General features: G+C 38.0%; 1 protein-coding gene and 1 pseudogene across 9 annotated transcripts in view; both read left to right on the forward strand.

The window, feature by feature from the left end:
- The first annotated feature begins 11,186 nt into the window (after nt 1-11,186).
- Atxn2 (ataxin 2) overlaps nt 11,187-21,053 on the forward strand; it is an 84,162-nt gene continuing 74,295 nt past the window's right edge. For all 9 annotated transcript variants that reach the window (XM_033762436.1, XM_033762433.1, XM_033762435.1 and 6 more), the window contains exons 1-4: nt 11,187-11,223; nt 12,838-12,897; nt 13,577-13,648; nt 15,319-15,469. In XM_033762436.1, the coding sequence (XP_033618327.1) occupies nt 12,865-12,897; nt 13,577-13,648; nt 15,319-15,469 (256 nt within the window). In that variant the 5' untranslated portion in view covers nt 11,187-11,223; nt 12,838-12,864. The remainder of the gene's footprint in view (nt 11,224-12,837; nt 12,898-13,576; nt 13,649-15,318; nt 15,470-21,053) is intronic.
- LOC117285789 lies at nt 11,482-11,635 on the forward strand (annotated as a pseudogene).

A 21,053-nucleotide genomic window follows, 5' to 3' on the forward strand; every position in this document is an offset into this window, starting at 1 on the left:
TTCACCGCCTGCCTCGCAAGCACAAGGGCCCAAGTTCAATCCCTGGTACCCCCCCCAAGTATATGGGAGAAGGCTAGGTATATATTAATACTGTGCCATTTTATAGAGAGGACTTGGCATCTTTGTATTTTGTTATCTGGGTTCTTGAATCCAGTCCCTGAGAGATGACTACTTCCAATACCAGGCTATTTTCTTAAGTCCTGGCACACAATGGTGAACTACACAGACTGAAATATCTCTCCTTGTGAAGCTTATATTCCATGTAGGTTGGGTGGGTGTAGATAGGAAATAAGTGAACACATAATGTAGTTTCAGATGTTAAGTAGTATGATATACTAAGTGTTATTAATTGTAATAGTGGTTGGGGAGCTGCTTTAGATGGTATAGTCAGGGAAGGTTTCAGGTAATATTTCAGTTAAAATCTAAATAATAAATAGCCATGTGACTGGAGGGAAGAACATTCTTACATCTTTACCAGAAGGGCGTTGGAAGTATGAAATACTCTACTATGCTAAAGAAAATAAGTAGTCTGATCAGTGAAAACTTTGTATAACTCTGTTAACCCGGGTTTATTGAAAATAATGTTCAGAACCAATGAATAACATGTAGAGGTACAGTGTTGAAAAATGGTGGTGAATGAGCAGAATGGTGAAAAATGAAACAGTAAAATGTTTTATAATTACACTGTATGGTGGCATTATCAGAAATTTCATCCTACTGCAAATTTTGGAACAGTAATGGGAAGAGATTTTGTCTTTATTTTTTGAGACAGTGTCTCACTGTGTGGTCCAGGTGACCTTGAACTCACTTTGTTACCCTGCCTGGCCTGGAAATTGAGGCAATCCTGCTTCAGCCTCCCAAGTGCTGAGATTACAGGCACACACCACCATGCCTGGCTGGAGATTTCACCTTTAAACTATTTAATGTTATTAGAATGCCATTGGATTGCTTATATGTATATACACTTGTTAAATAACAGTAACAAAACATATGCATACAGAAATATAACAGTACCTTGATTCACAAACTTAATTCTTTCCACAGTTATGGCTGCAGAATGTGATCCAAGATTCGTGTTTCAAATTCTTGGTTGCAGCCAGAATTGGGGAATGAATTCTACAACCAGAATCAGGGAAAGAATTAAGTTCATGACCACTGTATACACTTTTTTTGGTGGGGGCTACTGGGGATTGAACTTGGGCCCTTGCACTTGCAAGGCATGCAGCTGAACCACTGAGCTAAACCCTGGCCCCTACTGTATACACTTTTTTTTTTTTTTTTTTGGTACCGGGGATTGAACTTGGGTCCTTGCGCTTGCAAGGCATGCAGCCGAACCACTGAGCTAGACCCTGGCCCCTACTGTATACACTTTTTTTGGTGGGGGCTACTGGGGTATGACCTTGGGCCCTTGCACTTGCAAGGCATGCAGCTGAACCCCTGAGCTAAACCCTGGCCCCTTCTGTATACCCTTTTTTTTTTTTTTTTTTTTTTTTCTTGGTATCAGGGATTGAATTTGGACTTTGTGCTTGAGACTAATCGTAACTGTTGGAGTGTAAGCTGCCTGTGGGCAGGGATGTGCTTATCTTTTTGTTTTTAGTTTTTGGTACTGGGGATCGAACTCAGGGGTCCTTGTGCTTGTAAGGCAGGCTCCAGAACCACTGAGCCAAATCCCCAGCTTATCTTTTTGTTTTGTTTTCTTTTTTTGAGATTGGTTCTCATGATGTAGTCCAGGCTGGTCTTGAACTCACTATGTAGCCTAGGCTGGTTTTGAGCTCATAGCAATCTTCCTGCTCCAGCCTCACTGATACTTGGATTACAGGCATGCACCCACCATTGCTGGCTAAGACTGTTTATCTTGCTCATCGGATAAATATTTGTTAATTTTAAAGTTAAAAATTAGAATTTTTGAGTACTTTCTCAATGCTTAAACTCTTATTTTGTAATATAATTGATGGACAGTAATCTCCATTTTAAAGTATAAGATAAATCTTGATCAGATGGATGCATGTACATATCTATAGTGTGTATCTTGTGTTTATTATTTTATTTGATCCTCACAAGAGCTCTGTGACCTTTTCTGTTATTTCTGTTTACCAGATAAGGCCCCAGGGATTTAGCTCAGTGATGTCATCACTTGCTTCACAAGCGCAGGGTCCTGAGTTTGATTCTTGGTGTCCCCCCCACCCCAGATCTGGTTTTATAACAAATAAGCAAACTGGTGGTCAGTGTTGATAAGTAACCCCCCCCCCACGCTTTTTTCTGGTATGGAAATTGAACCCAGGCCCTCCACACATGGAGCTACATCCCCAGCCCATTTCATTTTGTGTTTTCTGTTTTGAGACGTGATCTTGCTAAGTCACCAAGTTACCCAGACTGGACTCAAATTTGTCTTTTTTTTTTTTTCTGGTACTGGGTATTGAACTCAGGACCTTAATGCTTTCAATTGAGGCAAGTGGCAGATCCACTGATCTAAATCCCCAGCCCTTGGACTCAAATTTGTAATCCTTCTGCCTCACCTTCCCAAGTGCTGCGATTACAGTTGTAAGCCATCATAGCTGGGTGAGAGTGAAAGTTTAAGAAATATACAGTGGACCCTCAAGTTAACAACCAGCCCGATGTATGAACAATTTGGGTTAATCACATTAATGGAAGATTATCTATGGTGTGTACTCAGGTGAACATCCACACACATCTCAGCTGTATTGGCATACAACCAGTTTGAGTTACAACCAGCACCTAGGATCTGATCGAGTTCATAAGTCACGGGTCCATTGTACCACTGAGAGCCAAGCACACCTATAATCCCAGTTCTTGAGAGGCTGAGGCAGGAGTATTGTTGCAAGTTTGAGGCCAGCCTGTACTACTTAGCAAGATCCTGTCTTGAAAAAACAAAACAAAACAAAGGTACATGTCAAAAAAATTTTGATTCCTTAGTAGTATTTAATATCCAGTTGGTTCAGATTTTCCCAATTATATCTCTTAAAAAATAAAAATAAACTTTACTGAAGTATAATTTGGAATACATGTAACAGCATTTGCCACTTTTAAGTATACAATATAACAGGTTTGTTCAAACATCAGGTTCATTTAACTCAAATGTTCAAATGATAAAATTCATCTTTGGGGGCTAAGGATATAGCTCAGTGGCATTTCTAGTAAAGTTGTATTTAGTGCATAGTTCTGTTTTGATATCTATAGTCATGTAACCACTATCATAATTAAGATCCTCATAAAGCTGCTTCTTGTACTTTTATAGTAAATTTTCCGTCTTCATCCTCAATCCTGACTATCATGATCTGATCTCTATATTTCTGGAGTTGTCTTTTCCAGAATGTCACAGAAATGGAATCATGCCTTATGTAACTTTTTTTTTTTAAAGGTGGAGTCTTGAACTCATGAACTGACGTAATCGTGCTTCTTCACTCTCCTGAGTAGCTGGGATGACATGCTTGCACTAACGTGTCAGAGAATAGCATCTGTGGGTTTTTTTTCCTTAAATCCTACTTGGAGTTCATTGACCTTCCTGAATGTGTAGGTTTAATAATATTATATGTTTGAGCCGGGTGTGGTGGCACACGCCTGTAATTCCAGCACTCAGGAGGCTGAGGCAGGAGGATCGCTGTGAGTTCGAGACCAGCCTGGGCTACATAGTGAGTTCCAGGTCAGTCTCAACTACGCAGTGAGACCCTGTCTCAAAAAACCAAAAAAAGACTTTCAAGAATAATATTATATATATTTTTACCCCTGTCCTGCTGACATACCTGTTACATGTATTTGAGCTCACTGTTGTCTCACATTTCCCTGGGCTGTTTATTTTTTTCATTCTGTCTCTTCTTTGGATTTCATAATCTTATATTGATCTACAAGCTTCTTAATTACTTTTTCTGTCAGTTTCAGTGTATTTTGAGCTCCTCTGATGTGTTTTTTTGGTTTTAGTTGTTCTTTGCAACTAGAGTATTTCTGTTGGTTCTTTTTAAATAATTTTTCTTGATTGTCATTCTGTTACTTGGTATAATATTGTAATCTTTCTTTACTTTTTTTTTTTTTAAAGTACTGGGTATTGAACCTAAGGGTCCTCTACCGGTCAGCTCCATCTCTGGGTCTTTTTATTTTTGAGACAGAGTCTCAGCTGTGGTGCCTGGGTTGGCCTTGAACTTGCAGTCTCCTTCCTCATCGTCCTGTCTTTACTGCTATAATCATAGTTCCTTTAGCTCTTTGAGTTGATTTGTAGTGAATATTTCTGTTTTCATTTGTTAAACTTGATATCTGGTCACATGGTTTATATTGCCTTCCCTTTTTTCCAATGATGGGGTCAAGCTTTCTTGTGTCTTAAAATTTTTTGTTGAAAACTAGACATTTTAGTCCATTTGCAGTGAGTGACTGGGTACTTGGTACAGTCATGCCTCCCTTAATGATGGGAATATAATAAGAAATGTGTCCTTAGACAATTTTGTTACTGTGGAAACTTCGTATTGTGTAGTTACACAAGCTGTGTTGTTTCTGTAGTCACTTGCTCATATACATACATAATAAGTCTCTGACAACAAACAAGATTGGTTGTGGGAAAACATAAGTCGGATTTGTTTGCAAGTCTGATTACACCTTTGGCACAGATACACTTTTTTTTTTTTTTTGAGACAGAGTCTCACTGTGTAGTTGAGACTGACCTGGAACTCACTATGTAGCCCAGGCTGGTCTTGAACTCACAGGGATCCTCCTGCCTCTGCCTCCCAAGTGCTGGGATTACAGGTGTGCCCCATCATGCCCAGCTCAGATATACATTTTAAAGCATAAAGAACCAAACAAATACTGTAAATAAATGTCTTTTGTTGTCATTGTTGTTTTTAAATTAAGTTTATTGGTACACTTTAGGTATACAGTACAATTACATTCATCATTGGGATCTTGTACCTTTACATGATGTATCTTGGTGGTGGTGGTGTTTTTTGGGACAAGGTCTTGCTATGTAGTTCAGGCTGACTCTAAACTCACTGTGTAGTCCAGGTTGGCCTTCAACTCTGGTGATCCTCCTGCCTCAGCCTCTGCAGTTCTGGGATTACAGCCGTGCGCCACCACACCCAGCCTAAATAGACTTAACCAGCACACATGTGAGCTACTTCTGCAGTCTTGTTCATTTACAAATGTTCATAATTTGAGGTCTCTTCATTATCTGTAAAGGTTCACAATTCAAATGTTTCTAAGTCAGGAACTTTCTCTGTATGCACACATATATACATATGTATGTGTTGTTTTGGGACAGCCTTGTTATGTAGTTGAGGTTGATCTTGAACTCACGTTGTAGTCCATGCTGACCCTGAACTCTTGGTGATCCTCCTGTTTAAGCCTCCCTAGTGCTGGGATTACAGGGGTGCGCCACCACATTCAGCAAGACCATACCTTCTTTTGGGACCACCAAGAATGTGATGTCTGTGGTGCATGAATTCGTTTGCTTTGTAATTTGTAATGATTAATGACTGGCTGGCTCTGTTTTGTTTTGTTTTTTGAGATAGGGTCTCTCTGTGTAGTTGAGACTGACCTGGAACTCGCTATGTAGCAGTCCAGGCTGGTCTCGAACTCACAGCAGTCCTCCTGCCTCAGCCTTTCCGAGTGCTGGGATTACAGGTGTGCTCTGTCACCCCCTGGCTGTTTTTAGTGAGGGTGTCCCTGTCCTTTCCTTCTGCAGTGTGATCTCTGCTGCTGTGCAGTTTTAAGTATAAGTATGCCCACCACACTCAGGGATTATAGTGGTTTATCTGTTTTGACCTCACCCCTCTGTGTAGCTACTACTTGCTAGCTGATTTCTACATTAGTTTTAATGATAACTTGGGCCATAGACTGCTTGTGAGAGTTCAAACTCATTCTTTTACCTGTGGATATCTAGTTTTCCTAGAACTGTTTTGTTTGTTGAAAAGACTGTCCTTTTCCCATTGAGTGACTTGACACATGTTAAAAAGCAATTGCTGTTATCCCCAGTACCAAAAAAAAAAAGCAATTGATTTTTTTATGTTTAGGTTGATTTCTGGGATCTCTATTCCATTCTGTTGCTTTTCATGTCTTTTTATGCTGGTACCTCAAACTTTTGATTACTGTATCTTTGTAGTTAAGATTTGAAATCAGCTAGGTGCAGTAGTGCATCCCTGTAATCCCAGCACTCAGGAGGCTGAAGCAGGAGAATTGCAAGTTTGAGTTCTGCCTGGGCAATTTAATTGTAAGACCCTGTTGCAAAGAAGAAAAAGGGCTAAGAACGTAGCTCAGTGGTAGAGTGCCCCAGGTTGCAGCCCCAGAGTCACAGAACCAAAAAGATAATTGAAATCAGGAAGTCCTGCTGATGATTGCTTTTAATTTATTTCAGTTACTTTTGATTTACATACTGCTTTTGGTGTGTGTGTGTGTGTATGTTTTTGTGGTGGTTTGCAGTGTTAGGTGCTTAAACCAGAGCTTTGCGTGTGGTAGACAAGCACTTTATCACTGCACTATACCTATGACCCTGTATCTTTAAATTTATATTTCTTGGGCCCAGGGATTTTAGCTCAGTGATACTGTTCCTACCTGGCAAGCAAAAGGTCCTGAGTTCATTCCCTGGTACAAAATATATATATATATTTCTTCCACATGTACTAATTTTTCTTCCCTTACCATTTTTTTTGTTAAAGGAAGTATATTATTTTTACGTTGAAATCGCTATAGTCTGAATTTAATTGGTATCTACAACCTGATGGTGTCAATGTTTTATTCTGTCCTCTTGTTTCCTATAAATTGATAAATCAGTAAGCCTGATTAGATCCAGCCCTCTACCACATCACATCAGGAGGTTTTTTTTTTTACTTAAATGTGTAAAAGTATACAGTATGATATGATGAACCATATACACCTGTGACCTGGCTTCAGCACTTAACAAGTCATGCTGGTCTTTCTTTTTCTTTATTTTGGTACCAGGGATCAAACTCAGGACCTTGTGTTTGCAAAGCAGGCAGTGGCACCACTGAGGTAAATTCCTGGACCTGGTCTTGTTTCATTTACATACCACATCCACTCCTCTCTCCTGTGTTGCTTTCATGCAGTATCAAGTCTATTTCTTCTTCTTCTTTTTTTTTTAATGGTCCCAGTATCAAACTCAGGCCCTTGTGCTTGTGAGGCAGACAGTGGAACCACTGAGCCAAATCCCCAGCCCTCAACTCTATTCTGTATTTGTTTATCTAAATTTCTTTTCAGAAGACTGCCCCATCCTCATTGCGGATTGAATCCAAGGTCTTGGGTGTGTTAAATACTTTGCCACTGAGCTGTATCCCTCACCCACAATTTTTTTTTGTGTGTATTAATTTGTCTTGTACTTTGAATCATACTATAAGTTCATATTCAGTAACTATTGAAAGCATAGAATCCTGGATAGGCTTGTTATGTTACATCTGATCACAATTAGGTATGTAATATGATCCTGACCTTTCGGGAGGTTTGGTATTAATAGATTCAGCATCCCCAATGAGAAAGTCTCAAATCCAAGATGTTTCATATTGTAATGCCACAACATAGTGGAAAACTAGATGTGAGGCGTCGCAGTCAAAATGCAGGTGCACTAAAAATATTTTATAAAATTATTATCAGGCTATTTGTATAAGATGTATATAAAACATCAGAGTGTGGTAGTGTGTGGCTGTAAATGCAGCATGCTGGGAGGCTGAAGTGAGAATCACTTCAAGTTCAAGGTCAGCCTGGGTTACATACATAGTTCAAGGCTGGCTTGAACTATATAGCAAGACCCTGTCTCAAAACAAGCAAAAAAGCTGGTCATGGTGGCACATGCCTGTAATCCCAGCACTCGGGAGGCTGAGGCAGGAGAATTGCTGTGAGTTCGAGACCAGCCTGGGATGCTACGTAGTGAGTTCCAGGTCAGTCTCAACTACATAGTGAGACCCTGTCTCAAAAAACAAAACAAGCAAAAAACTTGTATTGTCAAACAGTTGGACTTTATTAAAGATATAAACTATAATCAATATAAAAGTATGACTTTTTTTTTTGGTACTGGGAATTGAACTCAGGACCTTGCACTTGTGAGGCAGGCAGTGGAACCACTGAGCTAAATCCCTGGCCCTGATAGTATGACTTCTTAAAAGTGGTATGTTTTAGTCCTCTCCTTCCCAACTACCAGGTGACTTACTGGGGATGGGGATTGAACAGAGCTTTTGCACTGAGCTGCGTCCCCACCCCTTTTTTATTTTAAGACAGTAATTCCCTAAGCCTCTGAGTTGCCCAGGTTGAATTTGAGATTCTCCTGCCCTCAGCCTCCCATAGTGCTGGGATTATAGGAATGCACCATCATATAGTGCCCAGCAATGTTTTTAGTCATTCATTCATTTTTGTGGTACAAGCGCTCGAACTCAGGTCCTTGTGAGGCTGGTATAGTGCCACTGAGCTAAATCCCTGGCTGTTATAGTCTCTCTCTCTCTCTTTTTTTTTTTTTTGGTACCGGGGATTGAACTCGGGTCCTTGTGCTTGTGAGGCAGGCCACTGAACTGCTGAGCTAAGTTCCCAGCCTGTTTTAGTCTTTCAAAGAACTTCTTTCAGGAGGCCACATGAGTTTAAAGGCACTTAGTGCTATTTGTTCAAGGCTTTGTAACTGGGTTTTGTAACTCAGCAACTGCTAGGAGGATTTAGGCATGTAAAACCTTGGGGTATGGACTATAAGTAAATAGGAAGGAAAGAAGAGATGAAAAGAAAGAAAACTAACCAGCTGGGTATGGTGGCACATGCCTGCCTTCCCATCATGCTGGGAAGTTGGGGCAGGAAGATCACAAATTTGAGCCCATCCAGGGCAAATGAGTGAGATTGTGTCACAATAAAAATAAAAATGAGGCTGTGATGTAGCTCTTCACAAAGGTTCTAGGTTCAATTCTTAGTCCTGGGAAAAAGGAAAAAAACAGTAAATTCAAACGATGTTAGAAAAAGGGGTAGAAATTCTTTTATCTTAATTGTGAAGTTGCAATGTATAAGCAATTTATTCCTTGTGATGCAGTTTCAGAGGCAGCATAACTTAGAAATGAAAATCCTGGCTGTGGGATCAGATAAATCTGGTTTCAAACCTCTTGCTCGTGAAATGGATGGTTTTGGTCTAAAAAGTTAACTGCTGAGGCTCAATTTCCTCCAACACAAAGCAGAGGTGGGTGGTTAGACATAATGTAGAATGTTTACCATAGGGTCTGGTTCATCATGCGAAGTTCTGAAAATAACAAGTTAATAGTCATATTCTCTAAGGTTAAGAATTTCTCTCTTTGTGCTGTGTGTGGTAAAGAGTTACAGAATCAGAAGGTTAGAAATGAAAGGAATCTTAAGCCATTTGTTCTAAGCAATTATTTTCTAGATGAGAGAAGGTGAGGAAGGTAACAGTGTTGGAAAATACACAGGACCGACCTCAAGTAAAATCAATGTTACTTTGTTGAAATCAGAGTGCTAGACTTTGGACCTAAACTGTAATTCTCTCTTGAATGTTTTAAATTTTGGCCTGAGTGTTGTGACTATTTTATTAAATGAGAGTCTAGTTCTAGTGTTCCAGAGTAACTAATTTTTTATTTTTTTGAGACAGGGTTTGTAGTTCAGGCTGGCCTTGAACTCACTATGTAGCCCAGGCTGGCCTCGAATTTGTAGCAATTCTCCTGCCTCAGCCTCCCAAGTGCTGGGATTACAGGTGTGTGCCACCATGCCCAGCAGAGTGGTCAATGTTTATAAGGTAATGTTCCTAGTATTACTTAGGTCATTTCCAATAGAATAAGCCTTAGGTTGTATAGTCATCTGTCATTTTCTACAGGTTCCACATTTGTAGATTCTTTTAACCTTGGGTCAGAAATACTTGGGAGAAGATTTGTATCTATATTGAACATGCACATAATTTTTTCTTGTCTTTCCTAAACAATACAGTATAACAACAGGCCGGGGATATAGCTCAGCAGCACAGTGCTTGGTCCTGAGTTCGAGCCTGGCTACCAAAACCAAAATACAGTATAACAGCTATTTACATACATTTGCATTGTATTAGGTTTTTTATTTGGTTTGTTTGTTGTTTTTTTGATACTGGGGATTGAACTTGGGACCTTGCACTTGCGAGACAGGTGGCAGAACCACTGAGCTCAATCCTCAGCACTACATTAGGTATTTTAAATAATCCAGAGATGCATAGGTTATATGCATATACCATACTATTTTATTTAAAGAACTAGAGCATCCTTAAATTTTGGTGTATGTAGGGGTCCTGGAATCAACCTTCCAGGTTACTAAGGGATAATACTGCTTTGTAATTAAATTCACTTGAAAATGGAGTCCACCTTATTGGGTCTCACTTGATAGCCAATTTTTGTGTACTGCAACTTTCCAAGGAGGGAGTTGACAAGGAAAGGCACTGGTTGCACAGATCCTAATAGAATTGCATGTTATTTAGAAGTGAAAGTGCTTTAAATGATTTGGCTTATTTTCAGTTTTTTTCTTGCAGTTATAAACATATTAACTGTTTTTAGAGGCTTGGAAAAAATATAGGTGACTTGGTATCAGTGAACAACATTTAATCAGGAATAAACTATATTTAGTCTTTAGTTCACTAGTAATTGGTTACTTTTGGTTTAATGTTAGTCTTTTTTTTTCAGAAGGCTATTTTAAAAAATTGTTGTTACTATTATTATTTTGGTGGTTTTGGGGATTGAACCTAGGGAATGCTAAGCTATTTATATATATATTGATTGAAGCAGACTCTTATTAAATTGCCCAGGCTGTCCTCAAACTTGCAGTCCTTCTGCCTCAGCCTTTCCAGGTAGTAAGGTAGGGTCACGGGCAAGCGCCACAAGGCTCATCTCATCATGTATTTGATTTTGACACAGTATACATTCTTCCCACTTTTTCTTAGTCCCTCTCTATTTTGGGTCTTTGGTCTGGCCAAGCACAGACAGAGCTAACCTTCAGAGTCCATAAAGTAAGTGAGCCCTCACCATAGAGATCTGTCCTTTATTTGAATGCTATCATTAGACATTTGAAATTTTAGAATGTTCTGAGGCAGGATGATCACCGTGAGTTTGAGGCCAGTATGGGCTCTATTGTAAGTTCAAGGCCAGCCTAAACTATATAGTGAGGACCTGTCTCAAAAAAAAATTAATGTTTATTAATTTAGCCCATTGAAGTTAATAAAAATAATATTTAATTTTTTTCAGAGGTCGGAACAGTAGCAAAGGATTGCCTCAGTCTACGGTGAGTAACTTCATTGTTACCTATTTGAAAAAAGTGGTAGCTAAAACATGAGTTTTGACTATAGACCAAATGCCAACCCAAGAAAATTCTCTTGAATTTTATTCCAAATAATTTTTATACAGATCAGTAGTGTAGTATAAAATTATTATATGTTTTTTTTTTTGGTAATGACTTTAAATGTTAAAGTTGCCTGCAAATAGTATTTTTGTTACATGTAATAAATTATTTGTTCTCTTATAAATGATTAAAAGCAAATCTATCACTTCTTGGCCTTTTGGCTAAGATCAAGTGTAGTATCTGTTCTTACCAGTTTAAAGCAAAACTAAATGAGTAACCTCCAAAATAGGACAAGACTAGTCTGAAAAGTTTTGTGGTCTTTTTGTTTTGAATTAATGTGCTGTCTTAATTCCTTTCATTTTTCTCCATTGGAAAGGCCCTTCTGGTTTTAGGTTTTAGAACTTTATCAATAAATTGAAATGGACTTGCAAAGCATAAGGTAGACATAAATTCCTTGTGATTGATTAACTGAGAACCTGTCACTAATTTTTTAGTTTCTACCTTTTATTGGACGGATTGACTTTATAGGAATCAGGAGAACACACACTTAGTATGTAATGTATATATTATGGATTGGTATAGTAACCACATCTTTTCTTTCCTGCCCTGTCCTGTCCTGTCCTCTTGGCAGGCAGATGCTGTGCCGCTGAGCTACATTCCCAGCCCTTCTTTTATTTTTTTGAATCAAGGTCTCACTATGTAGTTCAGGCTGGCCTTGAACTCATGTAGCCCAAGCTGGCTTTGAACTTGCACAGTCCTCCTGCCTCAGTCTCCGGAGTGCTGAGATTACAGGTGTGCACCACCACATCTGGCTAACCTCATTTCTTTAAGCACACACTGATTCAGATATGCTGAATGAAATTAGCTAGGGTTCTTGTACAAAAGTGTGTCCTTATTCCCCACCTCATTTATTTCTTTTTGATACTGGGGATCGAACTCAGGCCCTTGCGCTTGTGAGGCAGGCGCCAGAATCACTGAGCTAAGTCCCTAGACCCCTCATTTATTTATTAATATGTACTTCACCCCTTTTAGATACAGGTCTGTATGGGTTTTTTTGTTTTGGGAGGTGGTTTGACAGTGCTGGGATTGAATCCAGCGACTCTTTACCCCTGAGCTATACTCCCAACCCTTCAAAGTACATATAATCCTGTAACCACCGCTACAGTCAAGATAGTAGAACAGTTTCACCATCCATCCAAATCCCTTGTCATTTTGGAGTGAACCCTCATTTCCTAAACATTGATTTGTTATGTCTCAATGGTTTTATCTCTTTCCTCATACAGTTTTTCTTACTATTTTTTTTTTTAATCATAGTCAGATTCTTAGTTTTTATGAATGATTTTACTGTTAAAAACCTTAACCTATTCTCTAAGGAAGCAAAAGATTATAGTAAATGAAATCTTTAATACATGTAGGTATTATAAACCTTTTTTTGGGGGGGTACTGGGGTCCTTGCGCTATAAACCCAATTTGAACAGAAGTAAAAGAAATATTAACTTGTAATGCATATACAGGTAGAATTAATTTGTAATAGTGCATTTTATTTTAATATTCCAGATTTCTTTTGATGGAATCTATGCAAATATGAGGATGGTTCATATACTTACATCAGTTGTTGTAAGTTATGAGATTATTGGGGATAAATTGCTTTGGGTGGAATAAAATAATTTCACAAAGTTAAAATGTTAATGAATGATTCTCAAAATGACGTGTTAGATCATATTTAATCAAGATAATTTAGAAAAATTACATTATAACTATTGGATCTGTTATAATTCACTGTATGACTATTCTTGTTAACTCTGCAATGCGTAAAATAGTGTTTGAGTTGTCTTTTGTGATTATTTTCGTCTAATGGAAATGGGGGATCGGAAATGTTTTGTTGGGCTGGGTATTTAGCTTAGTGGTGCCACCACCTGCCTTGGAAGTGCAAGGTCCTGAGTTCAATCCCCAGTATCAAAAGAAAAGAAAAATGTTTTGTTTATAGTGCTGGGGATCTAATTGTTTAATATTTAAATTCATACCATACATTCTGAGTAGAGCCTCTTGAAGAATTTTGAGAATTTAGTGTATTTTAATTAATTAATTAATTTTTTTTGGTACCAGGAATCAAACTCAGGGCCTTGAACTTGCCAGGCAGCTACTGTCAGTATATTTTATTTTGAAGTTTTCTGTCATTCTGTTAGGGAACACCTAATATGGAACAAAGCCTGATGAATTACAAATCTAATATGAAAACAGTTTCCCTGATGAGGTAGATAATTGTTTCCTTAAAAAATTAATTGTATGTTTTTAGGGATCCAAATGTGAAGTGCAAGTGAAAAACGGAGGTATATATGAAGGAGTTTTTAAAACATACAGTCCTAAGGTAATTTTTACTCTTCTTTTTTATTAAGGTAAATAATGTATATGTTTATATCTCTTCCTAAATAGTATCTGTTACTTTCTGATCTGTCAGTTTATAGTTATGAGCTGAATATTTTTGTCATGGTTAAATTTGTATGATGGTTTTTTCTATAAAGTAAAAGAACATTTTGAGCCAGGTGTGGTGGTGCATGCTTATAATCTCAGCATTTAGAACACTGAAGCCAGGAGGATTGTTAGTTCAGGGCTAGCCTGGGCAATTTAGTGAGACTCCATCTCAAAAAGGAAAAAATAAAAAGGAAAAGAAGGACATGGTGGAGAAAACCTGTAATCCCAGCACTTGGAAGCTGAAACAGGAGGATGGATCACTGTGAGTTCAAGACCAATTTTGGCTGCATACTGAGTTCAAGGCCAGCCTAAATTACAGAGTGAAACCATGTCTCAAAACAAACAAAAAATATAGCTATGTGCTTTGTCTTTACCTTAAATTTTGTTTGTTTGCTTGTTTGTGTTTTGTTTGAGACAGGGTCTCAGTGTGTGGCCCAAGCTGGCCTTGTGATCCTCCTGCTTCAGCCTCTTAAGGGTTGAGATTACAGGCATGTACCACCATGCCTGGTCTTACCTACTTTTAAAAATCAGTTTTAATAGCTGGGCATGGTGGTTGCACACCTATAATCCTAGCACTCTGGGAGGCTGAGGCAGGAGGATCGCTGTGAATTCGAGACCAGCCTGGGCTACATATTCAGTTCCAGGTCAGTCTCAACTACATGTGAGACCCTGTCTCAAAAAACCAAAAAAAACCAGTTTTATTGGGTTTGGGGATTCATTCAACTCAGTGGTGTTGTGCGTGCCTTGCAAGTGCAAGGTCCTGAATTTGGTCCCTGGTACCAGATAGAAAAACGTCAATTTTGCTCTTCTGTTTCGATTACTGATTGCAGACTGGTTTGCATAATTGAAGAGATTTCTTTTTCTTTTTCTTTCTTTTTTTTTTTTTTCTTTTTTTGGTACTGGGGATTGAATTTGGGACCTTGTACTTGCAAGACAGGCATAGCACCACTGAGCTAAATCCCAGCCCAAGATTTCTTGACTTATGTGTTTATTATTATATTTTAGTTGCTTGCTTGCTTTCTTTCTTTTTTTTTTTTTTAGACAGGGTCTTACTATGTAGTTGAGACTGACCTGGAGCTCACTATGTAGCTCAGGCTGGTCTCGAACTCAGCAATCCTCCTCCCTCAGCCTCCCGAGTGCTGGGATTACAGGCGTGTGCCACCACGCCCGGCTTAGCTGCTTTCAAACATTGTGAACTAGAAGAAAAACAGGGTGGTTAATTTTCCCTCTTTTTGTTTTTTATTGGTACCGGGGATCAAACTCAGGTCCTTGGGCCTGCTTGCGAGATAGGCGGATCCACTGAGCTAAATCCCCAGCCCAATTTTCCCTCTTTTTAATAATTATTATTGTACTTAAGACAGACCATAGCAAACTTTAGACTTGAGGATTTTTGAATGATAGAATGGATCATAGATCACCTTTCTGAAAAAAAGGGCATCATTATCAGATTCTCTTGAGATAATGATCTTTGCCAAAGGCATATAAGGGATAACAATTAGATGAGATGAAGGATTTTTGTCAGATTTTATTTTATAAATGATTTTAATATTTACACTTATTTTTTAGTGCGATTTGGTACTTGATGCTGCACATGAGAAAAGTCCAGAATCCAGTTCGGGCCCAAAACGTGAAGAAATAATGGAGAGTATTTTGTTCAAATGTTCAGACTTTGTTGTGGTGCAATTTAAAGATATGGACTCCAGTTTTGCAAGAAGAGGTGGGCTTTTATCTACTAAGTATGTCTTGTGGTTTAATGGATTTATTCAAACAGTGATTCTCCATAGTGCTCATGTGGACTTGTAAAAAACAAGAAATATATGCTTTCTAGAGTAATAAGATCAAGGCAGGTTTTAATTTAGAAAAATGGAGATTTTAATGCTCTTTTGGGGACAGTGTTTAAAACTTCAGAAAAATATTACTTGGTACTTTTAGCAGCAGAAATAATGAGTATATGTGTTCTTTTTAAAATAGTTTACAAAGGATTTTCTACAGTTTGTTGGTAAAGAAATCCTATTGATTATATACTCAGTACCATTTGGTCTATGAAGCTTGAATTTTTAAGTGAGCCAATAAGTCTGAGAAGAAATTGAAGCATAGGAAAAAAGGCAGAGAACTATGGATGGAAAGCACTTGTTTAATGAAGATTAAAAAAAAAGATAAATAAAATATGAGCCAAGCATGGTGGTGCACACTGGTAATTTTAGCACTTGAGAGGCTGAGGTCAAGGCCTATCTGGGCTAATAGTGAGTTGAAGACTGGCATAAATTACCTAGTGAAACCGTCTCAAAAAAAAAAAAAAAAAAAAAAAAAAAAAAAAAAAAAAAAAAAAAAAAAAAAAAAAAAAAAAAAAAAAAAAAAAAAAAAGAAAAAAAAGAAAAGAAAAGGGCTGGGGATTTAGCTTAGTGGTTCCACCACCTGCTTCACAAGTGCAGGGTCCTGAGTTCGATCCCCAGTACCAAAAAACAAACAAAAAACCCCAAACCCCACCCAAATGGAAAAAACCAAACAAATACAAAACATGACACTTTGATAGTAGTGAGCCTTATTGATGAACATTTTTTTTTTTAAGCCAGGTGTGGTGGTACACATGTGTAAGCCAAGCACTGGGGAGGCTGAGGCAGGAGGATTGAAGCAAGTTCAAGGGTATCTTCATCTGTCTATTAATAGTAAGTTCAAGGCCAGCATGAACTATTTTGGGGCTGGGGATTTAGCTTAGTGGTGCCGCTGCCTGCCTCATAAGCGGATGGTCCTGAGTTCAGTCCCCAGTACCAAAAAACAAAACAAAACAAAACAAAACAAAAAAAACCTATTTGAACTACAAAGAAAGTAACAATAGAACTCTACAACAAAAGTAATCTTTGCTTCAGTTGTCACACTCAAGGCAGTTTTCACACATGAAAATTGCATGTTCTGTGTGCAATTATTGCTGATACTGATAACACGTGCTTTGTTCTTCTACCTATCTTGCAGGGGACAGCTGACATCTTTTTGGTTTTCCTATTGTTGTAGTATGTCTTTGGGATGCTGCACCTTCCTATTCACCTGTCAGCTCACCAGTGTGCTCCACAATTTTTTTGGCATAGTTCCCTGGGCAGAAACATTTTGCTTTTCTTCAGTTGTAAATGATTTTAGGAGTTCCAGTCCCAGTCTTCTAAGAAAATTTCCCTGTGGTATCTTGGACTTCTTTTCTTTTTTTTTTTTTAATTGAGTTTATTGGTACAATCTAGGTCTACAGTACTGTTACATTCATTCCTGTGATCCTGTACCTTCACATGACAGGTCTTGGGTCTCATTTTTTCCCCTTGTACCTGCCCTCCCTTCACCCCCTCCTCCCCTTCCCATTAACAAACACATTTCCATTTTTTCATTTTCTCATATTTTTTCTTTTCCCTTATTTCCTTGCCCCTACCCTTCCCTCTTTCCCTACACCTTTAGCCCTTTTCTTTCTATTTCACACTCTTAATTATCCCATTAGGATCTTGTGTACTATTGTAGTTTTTCACACCAGAGAAACTGTTCGGTATTTACACATGTGTGACTTATTTATTTCACTTAGGAGTATATCTTCAATATGTATCCATTTTCCTATGAATGACTAATTTCTCATTCTTTATGGCTGAGTAGTATTCCATTTTATAGAAAAACCACATCTTCTTTATCCATTTTCCAGCAGATGGGCAGATGGGCTGTTTCCAAGATTTAGCTATTACAAACTGTGCCACTATAAACATGGGTGTACATATATCACTGTGGTATGATTCTTTTAAATCTTTTGGAAAGATACCCAGCAGAGGGATGGCTGGGTCAAATGGAACCTCTAGACCTAGCTTTTTGAGGTATCTCCATATTGATTTTCATAGTGGTTGCACCAGTCTGCACTCCTACCAACAATGGAGCAGGGTTCCTTTCTCCCCACAACCCCGCCAACATTGGTTATTGTGTGATTTCTTGTTAGCAGCCATTCTTTGTGGGGTGAGGTGTAATCTCAGTGTTGTTTTCATCTGCATCTCTCGAATGACCAGTGATGTGGAGCATTTTCTCATATATTTACTTGCTGCTTTTACTTCGTCTGAGAAATGTCTGTTCATTTCAGATGCCCATTTATGAATTGGGTCTTTATATTTGGGGGGGCTGATTGTTTTGAGTTCTTTATATATTCTAGATATTAGTCCTTTGTCTGAGGAGCATCTGGTAAAAATTTTTTCCCATATTGTAGGTTGTCTCTTAGTTCTGCTGATGGTTTCTTTTGCAGTGCAGAAGGTTTTTAATAGGATGAGATCTGCACTTACTTTCTTTGTAAACTATTAAACTATTTGTACCACACATGCTTAGGATCCAGTAAAACACAGCAAATGCTTTGTGTTTTGAGTGACATCATAGTTGTTGCATAACTCATCAATAACATCTACTCCGCTTTTGGTTTTGTTGTAGAAATTTTCCATCTCGGGCTTCTGTTTTGAGGTTTCCCTATCTATATTTCTATCACGGTGCAGTGTTGACATCAGCAGTACCAGTTTGCTTTTCTTTGCCTTATAGGAGACCAGTGGAAATCCTTCTGAAATCTAAAGATTGTACTATATAATTGTCTGTTTTGAAATTGCAGCATTTCATTTGGAATTTCTCTTGTTCTTGCATATAGTTCCTATGCTGGTCAACTTAATGTTCTGTTAGCAAATGTAATATTGATTGGAAACTGGTAAACCAGTTCTTGAATGTCACATTCTGATTAGTTTGGGAGATGGGAGCAACAGGTCTGTTCAAAGCATCATTTGGTTATTACTATACAAGTAAAGACCTGTGGCTGAGTTCCACGATAAATTTCTAAATAATTGAAAGCATAATAAGTCTTCACATCTACAAGGGCATATGTTTTTTTGCCACATTTTGAAGGATTTTTTGGTATGTGTTCTCTGAAGCTACAGTGACCAGAATACTGCAAGGAGTTCATCCGTGGTTATGTATTTAGATGGTGTGTAAATTGCTTGGCAGTTACTCATAAATCTGTCAAACAGTGACAGGTTAACAGCCAGATTATCAGTTCTTTTTCTTTCTTTGTTGGTGGTTTTGTCATCAAGTCCAGGCAGTTTTGAAGGAAACCAAATCTCCTCAGTGTTATTGTTATTCTATAGACCTCAGGCCACACTCAGCTTTTACAAAAGTCATCATCATTCCTGCAATTACCATGAGAAAGTCTGCTAAATACAGCAGACCTATGAATACTTTCAGTTCAGCTAGTAAGGTGTCATAATAAATAATTTCTGAGTATGGCTATTGTTACATACAGAAGGTTTGCTTTAGCTGTTGTATTTTTCACAACATCTTACAGCATTTCATCTATTACAGTCCCCAACATTGAATGGCAGAACTGGCATTCTATACAATGGGCTTGACACCTGCCAAGATTCTCACTGTATTTTCGGACCTAGTACTAACATTGAATTGCTCCATTTGATTGCATGATCATTTTGCAGCATTTTGACTAATCAAATATACACTTACATTCCTGTTTTCTTCGTTATCTGAATCAAGGAGATCTGTATTCCCTTTGTGTCAGTGAATTATTGTTCCATTTCACTGTCGCAGGAACTTTAGCTCACATGGCTAACATCAAAGTCACCATCATCATCCACCCACACCACTATTCTGTTATGAAAACATGTATTTTACCATAATGGATCATCTTCATTGTCCATGTATGAGTGATCTCTGATGACTCACTTTTGACCTCCTCCAAAACTTGCACATCTGGTTTTACATGTGTGATTGTACTGAATTGGGCTACTTCTACTAGAAAAATCAAAAGAAAACTTCTTTTAAAAAAAATCCTAGTGTAGTGTGGGGTATATTATACCTTGAGTGATGCTCAGGTAAACATATGCAAACCCTGTGAGGCAGAGCGTAATGTGTGTGGAAATCCCAGTTTGACACTTTTGCAGAGGTGCACACAACTTGCCATTTGTACCAAGTGGGTGAACACAAAGATTGCTTCCTGTTGTCCCCTGTGAAAGGTACTGAGATACATAGCCAGCTACTATTATGTTAAAAGTACAAATTTACTGTAGAAAAGTATGGAATGGGTATATTTAACCCACTGTAATGCCTCAAAGGTTAGTTAGCTTGCCTCTTCTGAGGCTGATTGGGACAGGCACTCCGTGCTCTGTGACTGCTTGGAAATGCTGTTGAAAGCAGAGGGTCTGTCTGTGTCTTTATTCACAGCTTTTTATCTTAAGATTCCTTTAGTAACCCAAGAATTGTCTTTCCTTACTCTCTTGGAATTGATGTTGTTTGTGCCTAGAAACAAACCAAATTATATTTATACTTATACTTCTGAAATATTTCATGGTTTTAAATTTTAAAATTGAAAAATAAAAATAAAATTGTAATTCAGTGTTATATATAGCACTGTGAAAACAATATTGACCTTAACAAAAGCAGTATTCCCTTAAATGTTGGATACCAGTCTGTTTATCTAACAGCTGTTTGCAGTATGTTTTGAGGGCTGTGTTTTGTTTTTTGTTTTTGTTCTTGTTTGTTTCTGGGAATTGAACCATACTAGGGATGCAGTCCACCACTTATATTACCAGCCCTACTTTTTGTGGTTTTTATTTTTTTATTTTTTTTTTTTGTGACAAAGCTTCGGTATGTAGTTCAGCCTTGCCTTATACTCAACTATGTAGCCTAGGCTGGCCTTGAACTCAATGGTAATTCTTTCTCAGCCTCCGAGGGCTGGCATTACAGGTGTGCACCACCTTGCCTGGCTTTTTTTTTTTTTTTTAGTGATTGGCATTTCTCAAATTTGGAGAAATGAATATTACTTTGAAGTATTTGCAGTAGCCCATTCTTTGTTAACTTTTCAAAATGTCTTTAAATTGTTTTGTTTTGCTGATTAATGCCTTCATTTCTGTGGTAATTTGGATTCATTGTAGAAAGCCAAGAAAACACAAATCAGAGTGATAGCTTTGAAATGTTCAGTACACTCGTAAGGAGATGTACTTTTCTATATTCTAAAATTTTATTTTTCTTTATCAAGATATCTAATATTAATTTCAAATATTTTAAGACTGTAGCAGTTCCTGAAATAGCACTGTCACATCTCTGAAATCAGGTTCTTTTTTTTAAAATTTTTTTTCTTTTTATTGAGGTTATTGGTACAATCTAGGTATACAATACAATTACATTCGTCATTGGGATTCTGTACTTTTACATAATAGGTCTTGATTCTCATTTTTCCCCTTGTCCCTGCCCTCCCTTCACCCCCTCCTCCCCTCCCCATTTACAAACACTTTATTTCCATTTTTTCA

This window comes from Fukomys damarensis, unplaced genomic scaffold (assembly GCF_012274545.1).
Source record: "Fukomys damarensis isolate Sample0158 unplaced genomic scaffold, DMR_v1.0_HiC HiC_scaffold_12, whole genome shotgun sequence".
NCBI lineage: Eukaryota > Metazoa > Chordata > Mammalia > Rodentia > Bathyergidae > Fukomys > Fukomys damarensis.